The 23,036-nt window shown below is 46.1% G+C and overlaps 1 protein-coding gene across 1 annotated transcript; it reads right to left on the bottom strand.

Moving 5' to 3' along the window:
• Window positions 1–671: 671 nt before the first annotated feature.
• On the bottom strand, window positions 672–18,473 carry SLC48A1 (solute carrier family 48 member 1). The gene is made up of 3 exons (XM_068921603.1): window positions 18,275–18,473; window positions 4,640–4,807; window positions 672–3,716 (listed from the first exon to the last, which is right to left on the bottom strand). Exons 1-3 carry the CDS (start codon window positions 18,411–18,413, stop codon window positions 3,580–3,582), a joined length of 444 nt encoding a protein of 147 aa, XP_068777704.1. The 5' UTR covers window positions 18,414–18,473; the 3' UTR covers window positions 672–3,579.
• Between the last annotated feature and the right edge of the window lie 4,563 nt (window positions 18,474–23,036).

Genomic DNA, 23,036 nt, shown 5'->3' on the forward strand with positions numbered 1-23,036 from the left:
CATTCAAGACCAGTGCTCTAACCACAAGGCTATTCAGGGGCGAGCTGCTGCTTCGCCCTTGATGGTGCGGGGTTAAGCGTGCTGTGAGCACACTTACCAGATGAGACCACACAGGGGAGACAAACTTTGCGAATGCGTCTGGTGTTCAGGCAAAGGCTAGTTGCTGTATCCAACCCAGGCAATTCCTGACAGGCCTAATAGCAGAAACATAGGCACAGAGGGAACTTTCTGTATTCCCAGAGTTAGCTGGAGATCTGGGAAACTCAGCTGCAGATGCACAAATTTTCACCTCTCTTGCAAATTTAGACCATGTTCCTTAAACACTGGGAACAGCTGGAGACAGCACTAATGCTTTGAGACGTCTCCCATCCCACCACCACCAAGAAGAACCTCCTCCCAGCCTGCTGCTCCTTTGCTGCTACCTGCAACAAGGGAAGATTGCTCCGCTGAGGTCATGCACAACGTGTAGGAGTTATCTGAGGTGCAGCAGCATGCTGGGCAGCTTCACTACAAAATAGCAAAATCAAATACATCACCCCAATAAGCACAATGCCTTGCACAATTCACCCAGGTCCCTCCCACAACGAGCAATGCTTCTTCAGGCTGTCATCAGGGAGGGAGAGAGAGAGAGAGCTGAACAACTTTATAGGAACAATCACTGCAGACACTGGTTTGGTGAGAAAGGAAACTGTATTTCCGCTCTTACTGTGGTGTCACATACAAGTTATACAGTGTAGTTTAGTACAATGAGACACTGGGATACACACAAATGAACCCCACTGTGAATTACATCATCCCACTACAGGACCAAATTTTACACCAAAAGCGTGCAAACAAAGCATAAACAATGTAAAAATATATTATATATTTACATACACAATCTTTTAAAAAGCTGAGATGCAAGTATAAATTCCAGAGCTAAAACATGTCGAAGAGAAAACAGGGGTTAGATTAAGTGGGTTGTTTGTAGGCAAATTTAAAGTCACAAAAAATAAACTTTTAAAAAAACTCCAGGGTGAGCTGATATGACGGTTTAGACACATGCCCAAGAAAGGAGTCCCTAATGTGCTGCTAGCAGATGCCAGTGGAGTTCAGAGAGGAGGGCTCTGCACTCTAATTTAGAGATAGAAAGGGACAATATTTTGCCGTATGGCAAGAGCAGAGCTCTACCAGACTGAGAGCAGTGCTGGGATTTCTGCATCTCAAGTGTGGCACAGTCTGATTATAGCTGGCACCTGCACCTGGACAGCAAATGCATGGACAGTGTCATGTGGTGGAAACATAAGACAAGAGATGGCTTAGTGAAACTACCTATGCTAAAAACACTTGCAAACTCTACAGTGGGTGCCACGGCTTTGGGCAGAGAAGCAAGATCAGCTATTCCATCTCCTGTCAGGCATGCTGGCAGGCTGACGTCAGTGGTAAGGGAGATATTAGTATTTAAAAGCCTGAGTATTAATCCTGTAAGTAAGCGCATTTCGTGTATACGGCTTTTATCTGGGTTTAGTGACTTGAGCCGGTCCCCTGTTGTTTCCGGAAACTTGCCCCTGGCAAAAGCTGGCTATGATCTCAGTTCATGCACTGACCCAAAAGATACTCCTTGACCTAGTTAATTCACTTGATAGTGTTGTGGAGCAGAAAGATTCTCAGAGGTTGTCAAATACTTCCAATGTCTCCTCAGTAGCTCAGCTAAATTATTATGTGCTTGACTCGCTCACCTACCAAACCAAAACATAGATCAGTGAAGGTGTGGATGCAGCCTTTGACAGTGTGGAAAGAGATTTAAGCACAGCTAAGTTAGGAATGCAAGATGGGCAGAGCACACAGCTAGGACAAGATAACAGGAAGGACTGTCTAGATACTCCCCAGTAGACAACTGCACAGAAAACAGAATGGCAGTTTTGTATGGTATGAGAGAAAGCTAGGTCAACAACACAGCACATAGGACCTCCCACTCACACCTCTCTTGTCACAAAGCCCTGAGCAGGTCCTGTTACCTGCCCTATGCCATGGTTTGCCAAAAAGGCACTTCAGGGAAGGTTCCAGCAGCACCTAGAGAAGTGGCAGGATAACTGCGCCCAAGTGCACAACACACTGGCCTCAGTTCTGCCAGAGCAACAGCCCAAAACCCTTAGCTGTCCTGGTCTGAAAGCATGTTCAGTTAACAGGGAAAGATGTAAATGCCTGTAGGTTTCAAGCTTTCCAGGGTAGTTGCTGGCAGGGAGTAAAACACAAGAATTAAAGAGGTCATTCGATCCACTCAAATTTTAAGTTTGCCAGAGCAGCCCTGTGCACTGCTGAATTGCAGAGAGAAGGCTTCACTGAGATCAGGAGAGAGACACGCCAATAAAGCACAGCTAGTTCCAGCTCAGCAGCCATGAACACAAGACCTGCCACCTCTTAATTTACTGTGCGAGAGGCCAGCAACTTAGGTATGGTTGCATTATGCTGGTGACACTCTTGTACAAAGACTTGCTGGAAGCTGGCTATGAATATCTTTTCTTAAGTACCATGTCTCCTCTCCTGTCTCATCCCACTCACTGCTACAGGAAAGCTGAGCAAAGAAAAGGAAACACAGCACTATCATGACGAGACTCCTTTGGAAGAATCACGTTCATGTTTCTTCTGAGGATCAAATAAGCAAGCCCTTACCCAGCACATCTTCCACCCAAATGCCTGACTACTTGCCACAGATTTCAGCATTAAATACTGTATTAGTCACAGATTCACACAGAGTATCATATTAAGTACTGTCTTAGATATTAAGTTTTTAAATGATCGTGGATTAGCAGCTAGTGCAATGCAACCCTGATAGGCTCAGCTAACGTTTGTCTCCAGCATCACATTTGTTCATCCGTGTTCTCCATCTCTGACAGAGCCCTGAGATGACTGATGCCTCCTGCTGCTGGCCCATCCCCTTGGGCTCAGAGTAATGCATGGCCTGGACCACAGGAGAGAGGTGAACTTGTATATTATTCTCAGCCCAATGTGTAAAAAGAAAATACTAAAAGATAGACGGTACTGGCTGGAAGGTACCTAGAGACTTCCTACCACAAAAGAGTCTTCTCTCCCTTTCTATGTGAGCAACAGAGCAGTGCAAAAGGAACTGACTTTCACACAGCGGGGTTCTTTGCTACACACATCTGGGGCACCCACCTGGAGCAAGCTGGTGATTCATTCACTAGGACAAAATGTCCAGGTGCTGCATCCACAAGGTATTAACCTACAGCTCCTGGTGGGGATAGAATTTCCTCCCCACCTGAAAGCTTCCCTGGGCTTTAACAACAAGGCAATGCCAAGAGTGAATCTAAGCTTGCTGTGCATATGCAGATGGAGTCTTTCAACTCACCACCAGACACACAGACTCCCAGGAAAGTTACAGAAACACTAGGTTGACATAACTAGCCAAACTTTAAATGTTTGAATAAAAGCAATTAGGAAAAATCCCTACTGCAGAGAGACAAACCAAGCTGCATTGGGTGGGTTCCTGCTTCGCCTCTTGTAGATCTCTTGCGTGTACCATGCCTTTGGGGGCCAGTTCAAACATTCAGCACCTTCAGACAGGGTTAAGTCCAAGCGTTAGAAGTCACTAAGGATACTGATGTCTGCAAACTCATTCCTGTACCGGTAAGCGTACAAACTGAGCAGGAAGGCCCATTTCAAGGAGATGAAACTCCAGACACATGACAGGTAGTAGCTTCTGGGATCAGTCAGGGCTAGGAGGAAAAAAAAAAAAAAAATTGAAACAGATACATTTAAGAATCCCTATTATTCCTCATGCAGTCATCCAGGAAGAACCCACCTCAGCCTCTCAGTTCTTGTTCAAAAGCAGACCTGAACTTCAGTGTCCAGTGCGTGGACCAAAGATTTCAGAGCAGGGACCAGCAGTCTCACTGAACTACAGTGTTTCTGCTTCACACACTGTTGTTTTTAAAGGCCGTACTGAGGCAAAGATCCTCAGAACTTAGTTTCATGCATATACCCAAAGTACTTCTGTCTTCTTCACCTCATGTTTGGCGCTGTTCTCTGTATGGCTCTCGTCCTCCTTTGCTCCGCCAGGTCATATCTGTCCCCTCTGGCCACTCTTCACTGCCATGTGCACCACCAGAAATTGCAGTGAAATATGAGCTATACAACCTATTAGGCCTAAGTGAAGGACACGTGATAGGTGCTGACCCAAATGGAGCTTGCCCACCACCATGGGAACAACAATAGGACTTTTAGAGACTACAAGCTGAAATGCAGCAAGCAACAGAGACTGACAAGTTCTGTGGAGGAAAACAAATTGACAGTCTAATGCCAATCAAATACTGCGAGTAACAATGTGATCCCTCCTTTGACAATGCTAAATATTTTACCTCAGAACAACTTCATAGGCTGACTAAGTTTAAAAGGCATTTTCACCCTGCTGACTAGCGTTTAGGTTTCAAAATCCTCACCCACCTGCTTTATGAGAGCTGGAAATGATGTTTATGAGCACTCGCCTTATTTGTCATAGAAGTAAATTCCAGTTCTAGGAGGAAATAAAGCTGGAAAACGCGGACTGCCTGTCAGTAAGACTAGGTCTATCAAAGCAAATACAATCCCCCTAACGCCAGCATTGTTAGCAATTTCTCCCCCGCTGCAACAAAATACTTACACTGGTGCTTGGTGATGGCCAGAACAAGGAATGTGCAGAATCCCACCACAGAGAGAGCTGAGAAGAGGATCCCGATGAAGAGGAAGAACCTCAGCCCTTTTAACCAGGTCCTCCAGTAATCCTGCACATACATCACATGCGTGATTAGGGCCCAGAGCGCCAGAACACCTGCTCAATTAGACAGCAAGGGGAATCAGTACCATGCATCACACTGCAACACAGAAAGGTGTCTAATAAACATGCATCTCATTATACCCCAATCAAAACGTCAAGGAACACTAATGCTTCAGTCATGCCCTCTCAAAAAGGGCGGCAATACCCAGATAAAAGACTGCTTGCACAACCATCACTCTCTATAACCACCCCACACCCCTCGCTTTTGGGCGAGCATTAAGATAAGAACCTTAATTACATATTGTCACAGAAAGTATCTCATTCATTGAATAGACCCCCTGCATATCTTTTTAGTTTTCCTGTTTTGAATAGGCCCAATCCTTATTTAACTCATATTCAGTGCAGCATTTATTTATGTCTTCGTAGAGCTTTCATGGCACTACACATAGCAAGCCAAGCGCTCCCCAAAAATTACTTCACTTTTGCATAAAGGTAGACAGCCCTTTTTACATATGAAGAAGATGAAGAGCCCTACTACATGACCACTTATTTTAGACACCTAAATGATAATATATAGGAGCTTGTTTAGCACTCAGCATTTCACAGCATTTCTTTTAGCTTCAAGATATCACCAGTTAATTTCGTAACGAGCGCATTTATGCAAATCCTGTCCAAACACTTCCAGTGGATCCAGAATCAGCCACTCGGCTTTTTATTGCTGTCCAAAAATCGTACATGAAAAACTTTGCGGCAGAGGTGACAGTTTTCCAGGGTGGCTTTCTTCAGTCAGCTCTTTTCCTGCCAGCATTCACACCAAAGCTATTAACTTTCTCAGCTAACTGAGACCAATAAGCAAAATAGAAGTACTTGTAGCAGCACCATTCACTACACAATCCCCATTTATTTCCAGAGAAAACTTATCCTACACACTAAAGAAAGAGAAATAACCTGGGGTGGGGGGGGCAGTGTCTAGGAGGTCCAACAGGACAAGACAACACAGTTGCACCAATTTACAATTGCACAAAGGTAAAAGAAAATTCAAAGCTTCGATGGACAAGCTTAACTCAGCTTTTACCCCATTACCATGAAGCTTTACCGTTCTCTTAGTTATTATCTGAGCTTTCAGAAAACTGGATAGCTAGTTCCACTTTTTTAGGTTATCTGGAAATATTCTGCTAGCCAAACTGCAACTGAGAGAATTTTAAACACATGGCCCAATTTTTTTCCACATGAGCAAGAAAGCACCTGGAAGGAGAGAACATTATGGTTAAGCGAGTCATCGTTATTGAAGGAACATGACATTTTTGCCAGGATTTCTGAAAATAAAGAGGTACTGAATTTCAGTTCCCAGATGATTTATACAAACAATTCCTGTTTACAGCAAAGCATGCTCACTAAGTGTATAAGATGTATGCAAAAAATATAGAGATAAATTTAGTCCAGAACAGTCACATTCACTATGGCTTTAATAGGAACACCCAAAGGCTCTTCCCTGGACTTTGGTGACTGATCCATAATCACGTTTCCATTCCTTTTTAAAAAGGGGGGAGACAAGGGGAAAAAAGAGGCAGGAAAGTATCCAAGTAACAGCTGCAAACAGTTTGTGACACAGAAAGAAAAACGATGCATGCTTCCCCAATCTTACTCTTAAATATTGCTACCTTTTCAGCAAGCTTTAAAAGAAAAATGAGACACTCAATATAAAAAACGTCAGTTCAAATGCTGAAAGTTTGCCAAAGTTTCTGTAAATTGCCATAACCAGGGTTGCCTGACCTTCTCCACTATACAATCTCAACTACAAGCAACATAGCTTACTATAATTGGAGCTGGTTATTTCTCCCATTTCTCTGTTTAAGTTGCAACACAGGAGAGTATGACTAAGTCTACTTAAGTCACTAACTTGACCTAAAGTTAGAGCCAGTTTACAGACTTAAAACATTGACTCATTTTGGCAAAGACCTCTGTGGCCCTTCTGAAATTTGAGCCTCTCATGGTGCAACTAACTGGCTTGTATTTCGCATTCCCTGTCACCTCCTTTCCAGGTTTTATTTTAAGGGCAGCAGGGGAGGGAATGATACCACTGCTAGAATACCAGGCTGCTTTATAAGGTATCCAGCAACAACACAGATCTCCCTATGTGGCTACTTCTCAGCATCACAGGAAGCAAAAACCTTGCCCGCTATCAAAAGAGATTGTAATATTAAATACTGCCACAAGACCTGCCAGAGCCCTTTTGTTACTAGATACAGTCATTATACATACAAAGCTTCCCAAGACTTGAAAGAACATACTGTAGCACAAAGGAAAGCAACTACGTCAAAACTGACAGCTAAGCATAGCAGAGAGATCCAGCACAAACATGCTGGACTCGCTTTTCAATTCTCAGACAACTTCCAGCTCATTCCTAACAGGCTTTCTGAACTCACAGGCCACGTGGAGAACAGCAGCAACAAATACACCACAGGTACACGTCAAATGAACCAGACCAGACAGAAGGACCCTGGCAATGCCATTTGCCTCTTCAATGTCTTAGGATGGGGCAAAGCAAGTGAAAAGAAGCCTCCATAACGACCCAGAAAAAAAGGAGGAGGAAAAAAAAAAAAAAAAAGGAGAGGCCATCATAAAAGCAAAAGCACTCAGGGTGAACTAAAAAAGAACAACAAGGGTGAAACTCTCCAACCAGTTCTTGTATTCAGGATGGGTGGTGCTCAGACTTACTTAACACCACATTTAACCGGACAGGCAGAACTGGTTCATTACTTCCCCTTCATCAGGTGGGGCGGGCAATACCTAAGCATTTATTTTAACCTAACCGACTCCAGGCACTCAGGATTTTAATGCTGAGAATCTCATTAAATTAGCTACCGACTTTCCACGACTGATTCCATACAAGCTACCGTTACGCGCACATACTAGAGATCACAAAACTGAGCCGGCTGGCAGAGGATGCTTCTGAGCTCTGCAGATGCAGCGCACTAATTGCGTCGGCAAGGCTTTTTAAAAAAGCCTGACACGAGATTTGGGGGAAAAGCCTCGCGCTCAGCTTGCTAAACAAGCGTTTCTCAAATTCGCATCAACTCCAAGCGCTGCACTCTAGCAAGCTCAAGCCACGTTTAAACAAAACGAGAAATGGGGAACTCTGGGTTTACAGTTGACCAAACAAGCGGCTTCCCCACAGGCGCTGGGCACGTGCTTGCAGATGACCTGGCGCAACTTTATTTGAAACGCTGAGTCAAGTCGCTCACGCTTCCGCATCCAAGTTGCTGCTCATGCTTTGAAAGGTCTCCATGGCAAGAACAGATGCAGCACATGAGCTGTCACCTGATCTTCCCCTTCTGCTACCCCTGACCCTGCACTTTTCCCCTGACCCTAAAGCCTGACGCAGCACTTTAAGGAAGCTATTTGGCAAACTTTTTGCGTCCGGTTAATCTCCCTATCTAGAATAACGGCTTCAAACGTGACTAAGCAGAAAATCCTCCGTGACGCCTTTACCACACACGGATTAGGAGAGAGTTTGGACATACAGGGGCTAAACACAGGGTATCCTTTTACATGCAGCTGAGCCAACATCACAGCTTGTTACCAGGGGGAAAGGGGTCTCCTCCGGTTCCAACCTCATGATTCCCTTTCCCTTAAACACACAACTTATGGTGCTCTGGGATCCTCTGTCAAGCTTGCTTAGCTCACAGAGCACCACCAAACCCATCTCTCTCTCTTTTTTTTTTTTCTCCAGTTAAAATGGCAGAAAAACCATTCCAGCAAGTTAAATCAGCTCACTGAGCTGTCAGGAACAGGTAGGAGAGGGAGAAGTGGGAACAGGACTTGCCCTTTCAATGGCGATGAGCCAGTTTGTTCATCCTGAGCTTGTGAGAGCGTACTCAAAACCCTAAAGCCCTAGATCACTGGGACAATATTCCACATTCATACGGAAAAGCGAGCGCTGAGCTCTGACCACCGGATGTCTGCTCAGATGTCCTGCAGGAACAAGGTCTGCCATATTCCCGTCTCCAAAGGAATCCGCTGTTCTGAAATTTCAAAGGCCTCAAGACAACAATGTCACAGATCTCCCATTTAATAAAAAGAAAAAAAATCTGTACTCTCCAGACTTTGCCAGTAATGCCAGCGGCTTAGCTTTGGCTCTCACCCGAAGGGAGAGGGCATTCCCTCTGCTCTTGCTGCCCGACCTCAAGACACTTTCCCGGGCACTTCTAAAAAGAGAGAAGGAAAAAAATCAGCACCATCCCTAGGAGGAAACACTCCCAAAGCACAGTCGCGTTCCAGTCTCTGACAATTCGACACATTATTAAAGTATTTTAAATCTTAACGGTATAGGATATTCATTTGTTGACTTCGCGTATAGCACAACTGTAACAACATAAGCACGCATGAGCCCGCGGCCAAGGAAGGAGTGAATTTTTCACAAGCGTGCTTCGACTTAAGGCTATGTCCTGAAGAAAAGAATAACCCACACAAAAAACAAGAGACACAACACTAATACAAAGAGTTCAGGTAAGCACGTGATCGTGATTTTAAACTAAATTAACTCCAATTAACTGTTTTTCTCTCAGAGACCCAGAGTCACGCTAATCACACCTGTACAGAATCCAAGAACAATAATAAAGCAAAATTTAATCTTAATGAAGAAAACTGTGCTTTCGTTACAGCGTCAAACAGGTCTGGAACAGCCTTTCTCACTTCTACCTTATTTTCACTCTGCATCACGTAACACAGTCTCCCTTATTCAGTCTTACAAAGCTATAAATGAAAATGCCATTCCAAGCTCAAAACCTCCTTGTCTGCTTTTGCCAAGGATACTACCTACTGCCATTGATTTCCACAGCACAAATTAAAAGATATCTCCGTGCCAGAGATCTGATTTACAGCTAAGGTCTTCTCAACACAAAGTCACTTATGGCCAGCACCCAGGAACTTGTTAGGGACTGGGTACGTCCGAGGTGCAGGTTTCTTAAGCCAAGTCTGTGCAAAACAAAGAAAATTTCAGGTCCAGCTGGGTACAACCTCAAGTCCGTACAGGTCAACAATAGTTAATCTATTTTCAAGCTGCTCAGGCTGGAAGCAGTTCAGCTGTGTTACCACAGCACATGGCCCAATACGCTAAGCTCCACCTGGCTGGAGCTGCCTCCTCGAGGAGTCCTCAGCTCAGACGTCTCTCTGCACCGTGTTTCTCAGCCTGTAGCGTTGAGACACCAAGCAACACCAAATTAGCTCAAGTCCACCAGGGGCTCATTAGTGTGATGCCAGTGTTAATCGTCCTGAACCCTGGGGCACCTTGGATAAATTTACACCTTGCTACCAGCACTGCTGCTTTGGGAGAGCTTATTAATTCAGGTACAATCACTGAAAAACAAACTACAAAGACATACCAGAATAACAATGGAAGACTGAACACTTCATAAAGCAGGAACCTCCAGGCATCAGAGCATTTTCAGGGCGTTTGATGTATTTGAAAATGTAAAGAAGTTTCCCAGATATCTACTATTTATTTACCAGCTACTACACATTTACCAGGGAAAAGTTTGCAAGTGAACCGCAGCAGAGGCTGGCAGCAGGGATCAAATGCAAAACAGCCCAATCTGTCATCTCTTGCACTGTCTTTTCCAAAATCCAAGTTGCTGAATAATCCCATTTTTGTGTACAAGAGGTCCCACCTTCACAGCGTGTTACGTATGAGAGCAATCTTAAGCATCAGTGAGGATTCAGAGAGATCTTCCCTTCTTTCCTCTGCTTTCTTATTACTATAAGCAACTCCCACTCATTTCCTCTGGGCACCCAAACCCCATGAGCATTGCTCAGAACTAGGTAACAATCACAGAAGAAAATAAAACCAACCATCCAAATCATGACAAATGCACATAAATAGAAGTGGCACTCCAAACGGGGTGAAGCTGCATAACAGTAAGGCAAGGCAAATCAAACTCATCAGAGCCTGAATACACAAGAAAAACTAAAAAAAAAAAAAAAATAATTCCAGGTCATCTCATTTAAGGAGACCCTATTGCTAAATATAGTTTTCTTGCTTAAATGCTTAAAATACATGAAAATGTTTCTTAAAATACATGAAAATGTTTATCTCTGCTAAAAAGCTTTCTTTAAAGTAAATATTTATCTACATACCGCATTCAGCAGGAAAAAAAGTAACTCCAGAGGAAAAACATCCATGAATGCTGTAATGGAGTATTTCATTCTGGTTTAATTCAACTCAAATTGGATTTGGGAAAAGAAAATCAACTCTTATTTACCAATATAAGTGTTGAGTGGAGCAAACTGGCTGTACCAGTTTACAGAGAAGACTTTCATGATCACGTACAGAAACTAAGAGCATATGAGTATTTTTAGTCAATGTGAAATCTCTCACATTTGGAGGCCTTGAGAGCAAAAAGCCATATGACAAAAGGCCCCAGCATCGCATACAGAGGTGATCTTTCTGTAGCAAGGATGTAGCAGAACTGTTTTGTTCTCCCACTGATAGCAAGTGCAACAAAAACATGCACAATTTTAATACCAAACTGTCAGCTACACATAGATATTGGCTCCAATAACAGAACAACAGCAAACACATTCAGCTATACAACTTCAAAAAATATTTTTAGGAATAGTTTTTACTGGAATGGGAAATAAAAGGTATGTCATTTAAAGCCTGAAGAGGAGACGTTTGAAGAGTGTGGGAAGATAAACTGCAGGACCTTCCACATTCAGTCTGTTTCACATCAAGTTATTCCCAAAAATCCCCTCCTCCTCCAGAATTGCATCCATATTCTCCAGTGGGAGTTGCATCCTGTGTTTGTATGCAGAAGCTAAATCAGAACCTCTAGATGTAGCCCTCGAGTAGCAATCCAAGGTGGCTGTCAGATCCACTTGCATCTCTCCTGCTTAAAATATCATCAAAAATTTCGCCCCCTTTGCAGGGGAACGTTTGTCTTTGCAGATTTACCCCACGCGTTTGGAACTACCTTAAACCAAGAGCCACTAAATAAAACACAATCGAGGGATTTCCGACTCAGAAAAGTTAGGTCTAGATCAAAAATCAACTATCCAAAGTACACAAAGCTTCAGGAAAAGGAAACTGGCTAACGAACAGTCAAGAGTACATCTGAAACAAAAGCAACAGAAGCAGGTTTATAAACATTAGTTAACAGGTATTTTGTCAAGACTTCAATTAATATTTAAAATATAAAAACTTGCAGTATACATGGAACGTATGTCAATAAATTCTTAAAGTCAAGGTCAAAAGCAGGATGGCCCTCAGACTGTCAACTTAATAGCTGGTGTAGAAAAATGTTAGTATCTCTAAATATTTTGCTACCCAACCTAAAGTCTCACATACTTTAGCTTAAAGTAAATGAAGCAAATCTGTTTTTATTTTTTGTGTAGATGAAACCATCAAATATAAAAGCTTCTCTCACACCCCACTCATCACTGACCGATTCTTCAGTCCCGACAAAACAAGTCATGTTGTTGACAGAGAGCACCACCACAGCTGCCTTCCCTGAGGTCACAGCAGCTAGAGGCCAAACATGTAAAACCATGTTTGTACAGTAGAGAATTACACTGTGTCCAACACTAATGGGTACTACAGATTCTAGGGAAAAAAACAAACGTGCAACAGAGGTCAGAAATGAGCAAACACATACACATAGAAACTGCTCTGCGATGAGCGTTTCTATTCTAGTCTTCTGAAACTCAAATGCAAGTTGATGATGACAGATAAAGATGACAACATAGAAGGTTTTTTTTTTTTTTTGGTCCTCAAAACCTGCTTGCTTAATCCTGGAAAATATGAAGTCCACGGTACCCAATTAGAAGAACTTCTGCAGAACACTTATAAAACCCTCATGTCATGTTTCAAACAGCCAAGCAATCTTTTATATGCAACATTATTCTAGTTGGAGCATTAGTAATACCTATTCTGAAGGGAGCCTAAGTTTTGCTACCCTAAGGTCATTTTGCCATGTGTAAGTTTTGAAAACTTTGCCTTGTCTGGTTGATATTCCAAAGGTTTCCCAGAAAGGGTGAAATGTTTTCCTCGGGAGTTCAAGCCAAGATAGCTCAGCTTCAGCTGTTTTTGGAATGGGTTAAAAATGGATTTTCTTTGAACAGCTCTTCTGCCAAAATAGCTAGAGATCAACACCGAGGTATTTTAGGAAAACAGTTCTCTAACAAGAGGAGTCTTTGGAGGATTCCAGTGAAAACTGGTTTTCACTTGGCAAAATTTCTTTCTGAGCACATGCAACCAAGCGCTTTACTATTCCAGTACTCTTTGGTTCAGAGTAAAGCAGACGGGACTACATCTGCGCAAGAAGGAAAAACTGGCATTTCAACTTGTTGTTCAGCACTAAGTCCATCAGATCAGCCATTTTTAGTAGCAGAAAATACGACTTATAGATTTCAGACACTTCGTGCCTCTACCATTCCCACTGAAAATGAAGCCAATATTATGTTTTCCAGCATATCAATGACGCTTATGAGGCATCCAGTCTCCCCCTCACAACTGCAATTATAATTAAGCATAAACTATGTGCACAGAGATAGTCTTTTCTGCATTTTCTTTTAGTGTGCTTTCTCTTCATTTTCTCCATGTCTTAAAATGATAGAATAAAGCAATCATGATCCAAATCTTAATCAAACAATATGTAGTATTTTATAAGCAAATCCAAGCATTGAAAGATGCTTTAGTTTGCAACTACAACTCTTTTTTAATGTGGCATTCCAGCTCCAGGTAGGGAATAAGTCAATTTGCATAAATTAATACAGTCAAATTAGATTAGCTATCAGAGTCTCCAGGGAATCACTAATTACACTGTGTACAGCATACACTAGACACTAGCTTCTACTATTTTCACTTATCAGACATTTAGAAAGTGTTTTAAGTCTCTAAAAAGTGCATGTCATGTTTATCTTCTTGGCAGCTGTTTTAATATCAGGTTCAAATTATATTCTCAAAGAACATGCTCTACATTTTGCCAGAAATATCTGAGCAGCTTGGAATCAGCCAATAAAGTCTCTTTGGAGAGTGGGAGGGGGGAACTTTTTCTATTAAATTTAAAAAGAGAAGATACATGCACAAGAACATTAAAAGCCACTCAGGAAAGGGCTAGATATATCCTGAAAACATTTAATTGCTTTCTCCTCCTTTAAATCGCCTCTGGCAGAATGAAAATATCAGAATTACTTCGAGATTCATGGCCTACTTCAAAAAAAAAAATTTAATTTAAGGCTGGGGGTGGAGGGGGAAGGTCAAACATACAATCAAGTAGTAAATTGTAAAAGCCACTGTGACTAGCTCAACGTGAAATGGCAAGCCTCTGAGACGGTCAGAATTAAGTTAGGAATGACTTTCTCGGTCCCATGATTAGTCTATTAAACTTGCTGTCCCTCAGGTTATTAGAGGTACCCTATTGGGATGTTTCTGCTTAAAATGAAGATATGATATACGAGGTTGGTATCTTATTTAACATTAGCTCAGAATTTTCAAGTATGCATGCCCAGAGGCATATTTAAGATTTTGAGGATTAGTGAGTTGATTTTACTGCATAGTGTCTGTGTGGTTTATTATTATGTCAGCTGGAAAGGCTGGAAAGGTAGTTGCTCAGCAGCTTAAACTGCATGCTTCTATTTTAGTAACTAAAGGTAATTGAAGGCTCTAGCTACAGACTCATCACTGTTTGACTATTCTCCCCTACAAAAAAACTTTAGATATTCATTTACTCTACATTATTTTATTAAAGTTTTTACTTTAAATTATAAGGAATATAACAAAGGAAGTGAAAGTTAACGAAAACAGTAGCGGAAGACAGGTTTCTATGCAAAATATATCAGGAACGGTTATCTAAAAGTTAAGCAAAGTGCATATAAACTGATTACAAAAAGAAAGAGGTAGGTTTCTAATGAGACAGCAATAAGAAGCACTTCTTATACAGGTTAAGCTAGAGAGATAAAACTGAGGAGGAGAAAGACGCAATTTGGATAAACAGCCTAAAGCAAGTCCCTGACAAACTAGAAGGCCCATAAACCAAAGTTACAGTAGGCTGACATCCATTTCACAAATCCGGGCAAGCGACAACGACAAACACACAGGAGGTGGTGAGAAAACCAGAAAAGATAGCTAAAACTAGATAAACATGTACAGACACACACTCGTAAAGAAGGCTGGCAGGCAAAATCTTGGCTTAATCAGAGGCACATTAATGAGGAATTGCTGCAAAGCTGCCAAATACCCCAGCTAAACAGCCTTCTCCCACACACAGTATTAGAGCTCCCAGGCACAACAGCTGGACCTGGAACTATGCAAGCGCTTAGATCACTTTCTGGAGCTTCCGAATAAAAAAAGGCACGGTCAGGCTGAAAAACGTGTTTGCAAAAGACAGTGAATCCATATCGCACAGCAAGCACACCTCCCGCACAGCTTTTTATTTTCATAACGACACGAGCCGCAGCAGGGCATATGCTGTGGGCCAGTACTTGCAGCTGTGTCACAAGCATCAGGTCAGAAGCTGTCATTCTGTATAGGCTATTCTGTACTAAATACAGAACGTTGCAGCAGATTTATCGACAAGTAACTTTGCAGCGTCTACACTTTAGAAAATTTCAGAAACTCGCCCACTTCTTTTCCTGTCATTCTCACCCAGTGCAAATAAGTACCAGCCAGCATGTTCAGATTTAAAAAAAAAAAAAATTAAAAAAGGAATGAAGTAAGCCAGAAAAAAAAAACAAACGGAGTGAATACCTTGATTACCTGAAACTTAACCCGCCACAGCATCTAAACATAATGCAAGCCTTCTACGCACCGCAATGTTTTCTTAGAACAACCCCACTTCAGCAAGTAGCCTTGGCTTCAATGCACAGAAAAAAATACGGAGATTTTCTTTCAGTCTACAACTAAACAAGTACCCACTCAGCTATGCTTATGCAGGCTTCAATGTGCAGCATGCCAAACATTTATTTGTAGAAGTTACAAATTAACTGAGGGCCCAACTTGACTATCATTTATCTGGCAGTAAGACAGGTCTTCCCCATACTCTTACCCGTTGCGGGATAACAGCATTTATGAGAGGGCGCTCTGCATATGATCAGTTCAGGGATGGGGGCGTAGAAGAAAACCATCATCCCAGAAATCTGGAATGTATTTCACCTGACACACTGATGGGATAGAGAAGTGAAGCTGAAGGGCAGGAAAGAGCAGTCAAGAATTGAAGGCGACAGGACCCTCTTAAATCAGCTTTGTCACAACTTCGAATCACACTTAAAGCCTTTCTCATTTTTTCTTAATCTTCTCAGGCTTTGCGATCCTCCTTCAACTCTACCTGCAACTGTCTGGGCTAGACATCTCACTGATGTTTGGGAATGTACAAACACACAGAGTCCAACCTAACAAATGAACTTGCTTTTATTTTTTTTTTAATTTTGTTTCTTGTCTACCTTGATTTCCTGATATCTTAACTAACTTGAATTACCTGGTAAGTAATTACCCAGCACACAAACTTTCTTCTTTTCCCAGCAGACTGTAATATAAATAACTTCAGAGTAAGAAGTACAGGATGGTTCCTCGCTCAGCTTTCTCACCAACCTCTTTCTAGAACGTGGACTTCAGAAGTTTCTTTGTGAATACAAAGACAGCCTGCACATGCAGCATAAAATAAGATTACTTGTAGCACTCCAGAAGTGGAAAAGAGAATAAAGTACGAAGACAACACCCAGCAAAATAAAATAAGCATGTTGGAACCTCTCTGCTTAATTCTGATTCCAGCTGGAATTAAAGCTTTTGGACTTTTTAGGGTTTTTTTGGGTTTTTAGGCTTTCTGGGGAAGAAGAGCAGAAAGGAGGAGAGGAAGCTGAAAGACAGCTGGCTAAGCTGTATTCTTTGAATACCAGCACATCACAGCTGAGCTCCAATTGCCTGTTCAGTGCAGCAAACGCGGCACCCATGCACAATCACCAAGCTAGATTTTTTCTGAAGTTTAATTTCACTTTATCCTCTTTCTCCATGTGGTTACTCTTATCCAGCCAGTCAAACTTCTAGAGTTTCTGAGCTGAGAAATCAAAAATGAACTATGTTCCGGTCCAACCAAAGTATGAACTAAGATCCACAAGGCTAACCTAAATCAATGGAAGCTAAGAGGCATTTTAGGACTTCTGGCCTGTCTGACAAGTAGCTCAAATGCCTGCTTTGGAGCTGCATCTGCTTCAGATGCTTTCAGTGGGTGTTAGTTTCAGAAGGTTTTTTTTCCTTTGAAAATACAGACCACATGTAAACACAGGCTGCCAGGCCAAAATTCTACTAGCGAAGTCAAAGAAAGTCTCAACTGGAAATAAAAAAAAAATACATAAATAAATATCCTCCTTTCAGTGACCAGACCGGCGAGAATGTGAGGCTTACCATGATGGCCACAAGAAATTTAAGTCTCAAACTTTCAGCAGTTTTCCCTTCAAAGCATTATGAATTACACAGCATTATCAACTAAAGCTATTTCCCCAGAAACAGATCTGGGCATTAAGCTTTTTCACGCCTCACTTACAAAGTACTCCCTGCAGAGAAATGGCATTTGCAAAGTGACCTCAGCCACCCCACATGCAAACCCCACCAGGTCTGCTAGAAGCTGTTGCAAAACTTTCTCAGGCCCGAGGAAAACACCAGAACAATTCAGTCCCCACTGGCAGCGGGCTTACAAAACACGCCGAACGACTTCCTTTCTGCTAAGCCACGAATATCAGCACGTGGTGCGCAGCGACTTAGCGCGGCCCCGCAAACCACTGGTTTGCGTTTCAAGCTCCAGATACATTCCAACGCCAGCGGCAAGTTAAAACCTCCCCGTTTTTATTCAAAGCCAAGAGCGCAAAAAACACTTCCAGGAAGAGCCTGAGCAGAAGGATCAGGAAAACATCACTTGTCACGGGCTGTCTAGATCCTGCAAGACGGGGCAGCCCGAACAACCTCAGTCATTGCCATCGACATCTAGTTCTTGCTATCTACTCTACCCATCATACCAAGCTTTATTCCCCTCCCTCTCTCTCCTACCCACTTCTCCAACCCAGATGTGTCATCTTCGCTATGTAGACTAAAATCCTGCCCCGCTTTGGTCCCACAGACCCGCTGCAAGGAACAAGCGCCCGCAGGGCTGACGCGCCAAGCGGGCCAAGGTCCTCCAAGCGCAAAACCCACCACCTGTTGGCGGCCAGACACCGACCCCTTCCCCACGGACCCTCCCCGACACCTCAACTGCTGCGCCAGCTCCTTTCCGCTGCGGTAGGAGCTACTCCAGACGGCTCCTGAGAGGCTGCGGGGGGGGGGGGGTGCACAGGGGCAGCGGCCTGGCACCGCGGGCCCAAACCACTGCGGGGCCTGTTGTCCCCGGAGCCGGCGAGAAGCCCGGCCCCGCTCTCCGGTGCCCCCCCCCCCACCCCTGGCCTCCGCCCGCCGCGACCCGCTGAGGCGGCAGATCCCGCTGCCGCGCCACCTCAGGCCGCGGCGGCCCTGGCGGCCTCGCCCGCCCGCCCGGTGCGTACCCGAGAGCCCCCCCGCGGCCGCCGTGGCCGGCTGCCGCAAGGCGGGCGCCAGGCTCCAGGTGAAGAAGGCCGAGAAGCCCATGAGGGCGCCGGCCGCCGCGTAGGCCAGGCGCAGCGCCAGCGCCCGCCGCACCGCCATTAGCGCGCGCGCGCCGCCGCCGCCGCCTCTGCGCAGCGCCCCGGCCGCGTCGCCGCCGCCGCCGCTGGCCCCGCCCCCCGCGCCCCGCTGGCCCCGCCCCGCCGCCGCCGAGCCCGCTCCGCCCCCAGCGCCCCGCTGGCCCCGCCCCCAGCGCCCCGCTGGCCCCGCCCCCCGCGCCCCGCTGGCCCCGCCCCCCGCGCCCCGCCGGCCCCGCCCCGCCGCCGCCGCGCCCGCTCCGCCCCCAGCGCCCCGCTGGCCCCGCCCCCACCGCCGGCCCCGCCCCGCGCCAGCGCCCCCCCTGGCGGCCGGGGGGTACCGAGCGGCGCCGCGGGGCGGGGTCACGGGGGGACGCGGACGTGGTGGGGGGGGGCTCAGGGGCATAGCGGGGGAACCAGAGGGACTCACGGGAGACCTGGGAGGTGCTCGGGGGGTGGAGGGACACAGAGGGCAGGTGGTGGGATTGGGGGGACAAGGGGGAGCGTGGGGACGTGCGGCGGGTGGAGGCCAAGGGGGGGCAGGTGGTGACATGGGAGACATGGGGGGACACAGAGGACAGGTCCTGACATTGGGACACGGGGACACATGGGAACACGGGGGCAGGTGGTGACATGGGGCACGGGGAGACATAGCAGGCAGGTGGTGACACTAGGGGGACAAGAGAGGACGTGGGGACAAGGGTGGGAAGATGGAGAAATTGAGACAAGGAGGGACATGGGGAGCAGGTGGTTACCTGGGAAGGACACAGGGCAGGTGGAGACAGGGGAAGGACAAGGGACATGGGGACATGGTCAGACATGGGGGGACGTGGGGATGTGGTGACACAGGGAGGCAAATGGTCACATGGGGGGACATGAGAGGATGTGGGAACATGAGGGGACTTGGGAGAACATAGCAGGACCTGTGGAAACAAGGGGGCAGGTGGTGATGTGGGGACACCAGGGTAGGACATGGGGGGCAGGTAGTGACATGGGGTGGATGGAGGGAATGTGGGGACATGGGGGGACAGATGAGAACATGGGGAGGACACAAGGGACATGGGGTGACATGGGGAGACACAGAGGGACATGGGGGAGAGGTGAGAGCTCGCTCCTGCAGCTGTCACATGCTGAGGACACGGTGACAGCTTTGGTGGCACCTGCCAGGCTCAGCTCGGTTGCCTGCATTAGGGGGGACACTGCCATCCCCCTCAGCGCACCGCAATGCTGAGCACTCAGCCTGTCACCATCCAGCTGTCACCACTGTCATCCCACTGCCATCCAAGCAGCACCCTGTCACCCCACTGCCACCCTAAGAGGTGCCCTGTCACCCACGGCCAGCCCAACAGTGCAGAGCTCTCACCTCATATCCCCCATGTCGCCACCTGCCCCCTGCGTCCCCATATCCCCCATGTCACCACTTGACCCTGTGCCCTGCCACTTTCCCATGCCCTTGTCACCATCTGCTGTGTCCCCATGTGCCCCTTGTACCCCATGTCACCACCTGCCTCCATGTGATGTCCCACGTCCATGTCCCCACATGCTATGTCCTCCCACATTGCCACCTGCCCGTGTTCCCCATGTCAGCGCCTGTCCCCTTGTGCCCCCCACTCATTGCCAGGCTCCCATGCCACCACCTGCCTCCTCGCGTTCCCAGTGTCCCACGGTGTCCCCCCATTTCTCCTTGTGTTCCCACCTCCTCTCCTGTCCATGTCACCTGTCCCCTATGTCCCCATGTCCCTCTGTATCTCCCCATGTCACTACTTTCCCCCTATGTCCCGTTCGTTTTAACTGCTTTCACTTCCTCTCTTTGGGCAGTTTTCCCTTTTTAACCAACATCATCTTTTTCAGTTGTGGGCTTGTGGCTTTGGGAACATCTAGTAAAAGCTCTTAAACAGTTCCCAAAGATCCCTCAAAGCTTTTCCGTTTCAGTCCTTTCTCAGTTGGCCGATGCTTGTTTCCAGCTCTGCGAAACCACGCCTGCAGAGCGCCCAGGAGATTATCCAAAGTTTTAAGACAGCCCCAAACACGTTTTGCTCGTGGCAGCCTGCGAATGCCAGCGTGCACCAGTCCCGTCGGGTCCTTCGTGCCACGACACTCAGCCAGAGGGCCAGAGCGTGGGCTGGGAGCTGGGATCAGCGGCGTGCCCCTGCCCCACGATGTCCGTTTGCCTCTCTTTTCCTGATGCTTCGCATCCTGCCGACAGAAACCCTGAAGACTACACTCTTAGCCAGATGCTTGATGGGTGTTGCAACATGCAATAATCATTTTACCTTATTATTATTGCTTTAAGAAGTTCCTCTCTCCACAACAACTTGCCACCATCTCCCTCGAAAGTTTCCACGCCCTCGACTCAGCTGCACAAACAATTTTTTCAGCCTTTTGGACAACTGACGGGGAGGAAACCTCCGCCTGGGGGCCTGAGAAAAAAGGCACTAGGTATGTGGGTGGTGTCACAAGATCCCCCCAAATGAGCTGGAAACAATTCCCAGCTGGTGGTATGGCTCCCCCCATCCCAGCCCAGATTTTAGCTTTTTCGGAGATCAGTTTGGCCGTGCTTAAACTGAGAGGGCGGAAGCTTGCAGTGTGGATGGAGACAAGAACAGACTTTTTCCATCTTTTTCAAATCAATTATTAATTGCACTTACATAAGTGGATCCTCAGCTGCTGCTCAAGGACGGCATAGTCAGATGCTCTGCCCAGAGCTTGGGAATCCATTACTTGCTCTAGTTCAAAGCTTAACATTTCTCCCTTAAATTTCCGGGTTTAGTCTGTCTGCTAAGATGATATTTCCAGGCCTGAGAAAGTGCTGTTTGGCTGCTGCTGCAGGAGCTTGCCGCGTGTGTGCGCAGGCCAGTGTGTCCCTGCTCTAGATGGCAGCAGCCTCCTTCGCTTTCGGGCAGAGACACTGTTGACTTGCAGGCGCAACCAGAATTCCCCTTCCCTTTATCCAGCGAGGTCTCAAAAACCTTCAAGGATGGAGTTTCTCCCACATATCCAGTCTGAACCTCTCTTGTTTCAGCTTATACCCATTGCTTCTCATCCTCCTGCTATGCATCACTGAGGAGAACCTGGCTCCGTCTTCTCCATAACCTCCTTGCTGGTACTGGAAGGCTGCTGTTCAGTCCCCCCCAAAACTTTCTCTTCTTCGAGCTGCATGAGCCCCATTCTCTTGACTCTCCTCACGAGGCAAGTGCTCCAGCCCCTGACCATCTTGGTGGCCCTCCTCTGAATTTACTCCAGTTTATTGATGTCTGTCTTGCATTGGTGTGCCCAAAACTGGATGCAGCATCTAGACGTGGCCAAACGAGTGCTGAGGGGAGGGGGGGAAATCACTTCCCTCAGCTTCGCTCGCTTCTGCGGGCCAGGATGCTGTTAACCTTCATTGCCAGGGCACACTGCCAGCTTATGTTCGGCTTGTGTCTACCAGGACTTCCAGGGACTTTCCAGCAGAGCTGGTCCCTAGCCAGTCATTCCCCAGCCGTACCTTTGCAGTGGGTTCTTCCTTCCTAGGGACAGGACTTTGCACTTGTCCTTCTTGAATTTCAAAAAGTTTCTTGTCGCCCATTCTTCCAGCCTCTCTAGGTGCCTCTGCGTTGCAGTCCTGCCCTCAGGCAGTGTATCAACTGTCCTCGTGTATCAACTGCTCCCCCAGTTTGGTGTTATCTGCTCCCTCTCCTCCTCCAGGTCATTGATAAAGGTGTTAAACAGGACTGGACCCCTGCCTACACCCGTTGTTACTGGCCTCCACGTAGAGCACAGGTCATTAGCCATTACCCTCTGAGTCCAACCGTCCAACCAGTTTTATAACCACATCCATCCAAACCATAGCTCATCCCAGCTCTTACCTGTCTTCCTGGCAGAGTGGCCTTTGCTGTCATTGGACTGCAGAGTCACCAGGTCATCCCATTGCAGGACAGAGGTATCTCATGTTGGTGGCTAAGTGAGGCCACAATTTTAGATCACATCCAGAAGAAAGGTGAATGCAATGCCCTCCTCGTGGCTAAACTCTTCTTACCATGGGACCTGTTGGGATACTCCTTCTGCCTGGCATTAGCTGAGCAGAAGCCCTGCTAGAAACCCTAGTGAGATGGTTTAGCTCACTAAACTGGCAGAAAAGTAACCATGCAAAAGGCAGTGAATAGTTTTCCCCCAGTTTAGTGGCATGAACCTTCCACCACGGGATGAGACAGGGCCAGCCTGAGGCAGGAGACAGAAACACACAGCTGAGAGTAGGATAACATGAGGGGAGAAGAGGACATTATGGCAATGCAATGCAATCAGCTTCAAGGATCAGAAAACTGGCACATCAAGGTCAGCACTAACCAGTTTTCCCCTATCCCAATTCACCACCTAATCAGCCAGATGCCATTTCAGGCCATGAAATAAGGCTATGTCACGTGCTTTTCCATGTGAGTAGGGTTTCCAAAATAGTTGTCAGTATTTGCTCTCTCTGCAGTATTTGCCATCTGTAATGACTGCTTTCATTTACATGGTGCTCTCATTTACGTGATGCTCTCATTTATGTGACCTCTTATGCCATGAGGTGTGCGGGGCTGTGCCTGCATCCACACTGTGGAGCACCTTGGATCTGTCAAGTCTTCCAAGGAAAACCTGACAATATTTGGCTGTGTCGGACATTTGACTG

Source organism: Struthio camelus, chromosome 28 (genome assembly GCF_040807025.1).
Source record: "Struthio camelus isolate bStrCam1 chromosome 28, bStrCam1.hap1, whole genome shotgun sequence".
NCBI classification, from domain to species: domain Eukaryota; kingdom Metazoa; phylum Chordata; class Aves; order Struthioniformes; family Struthionidae; genus Struthio; species Struthio camelus.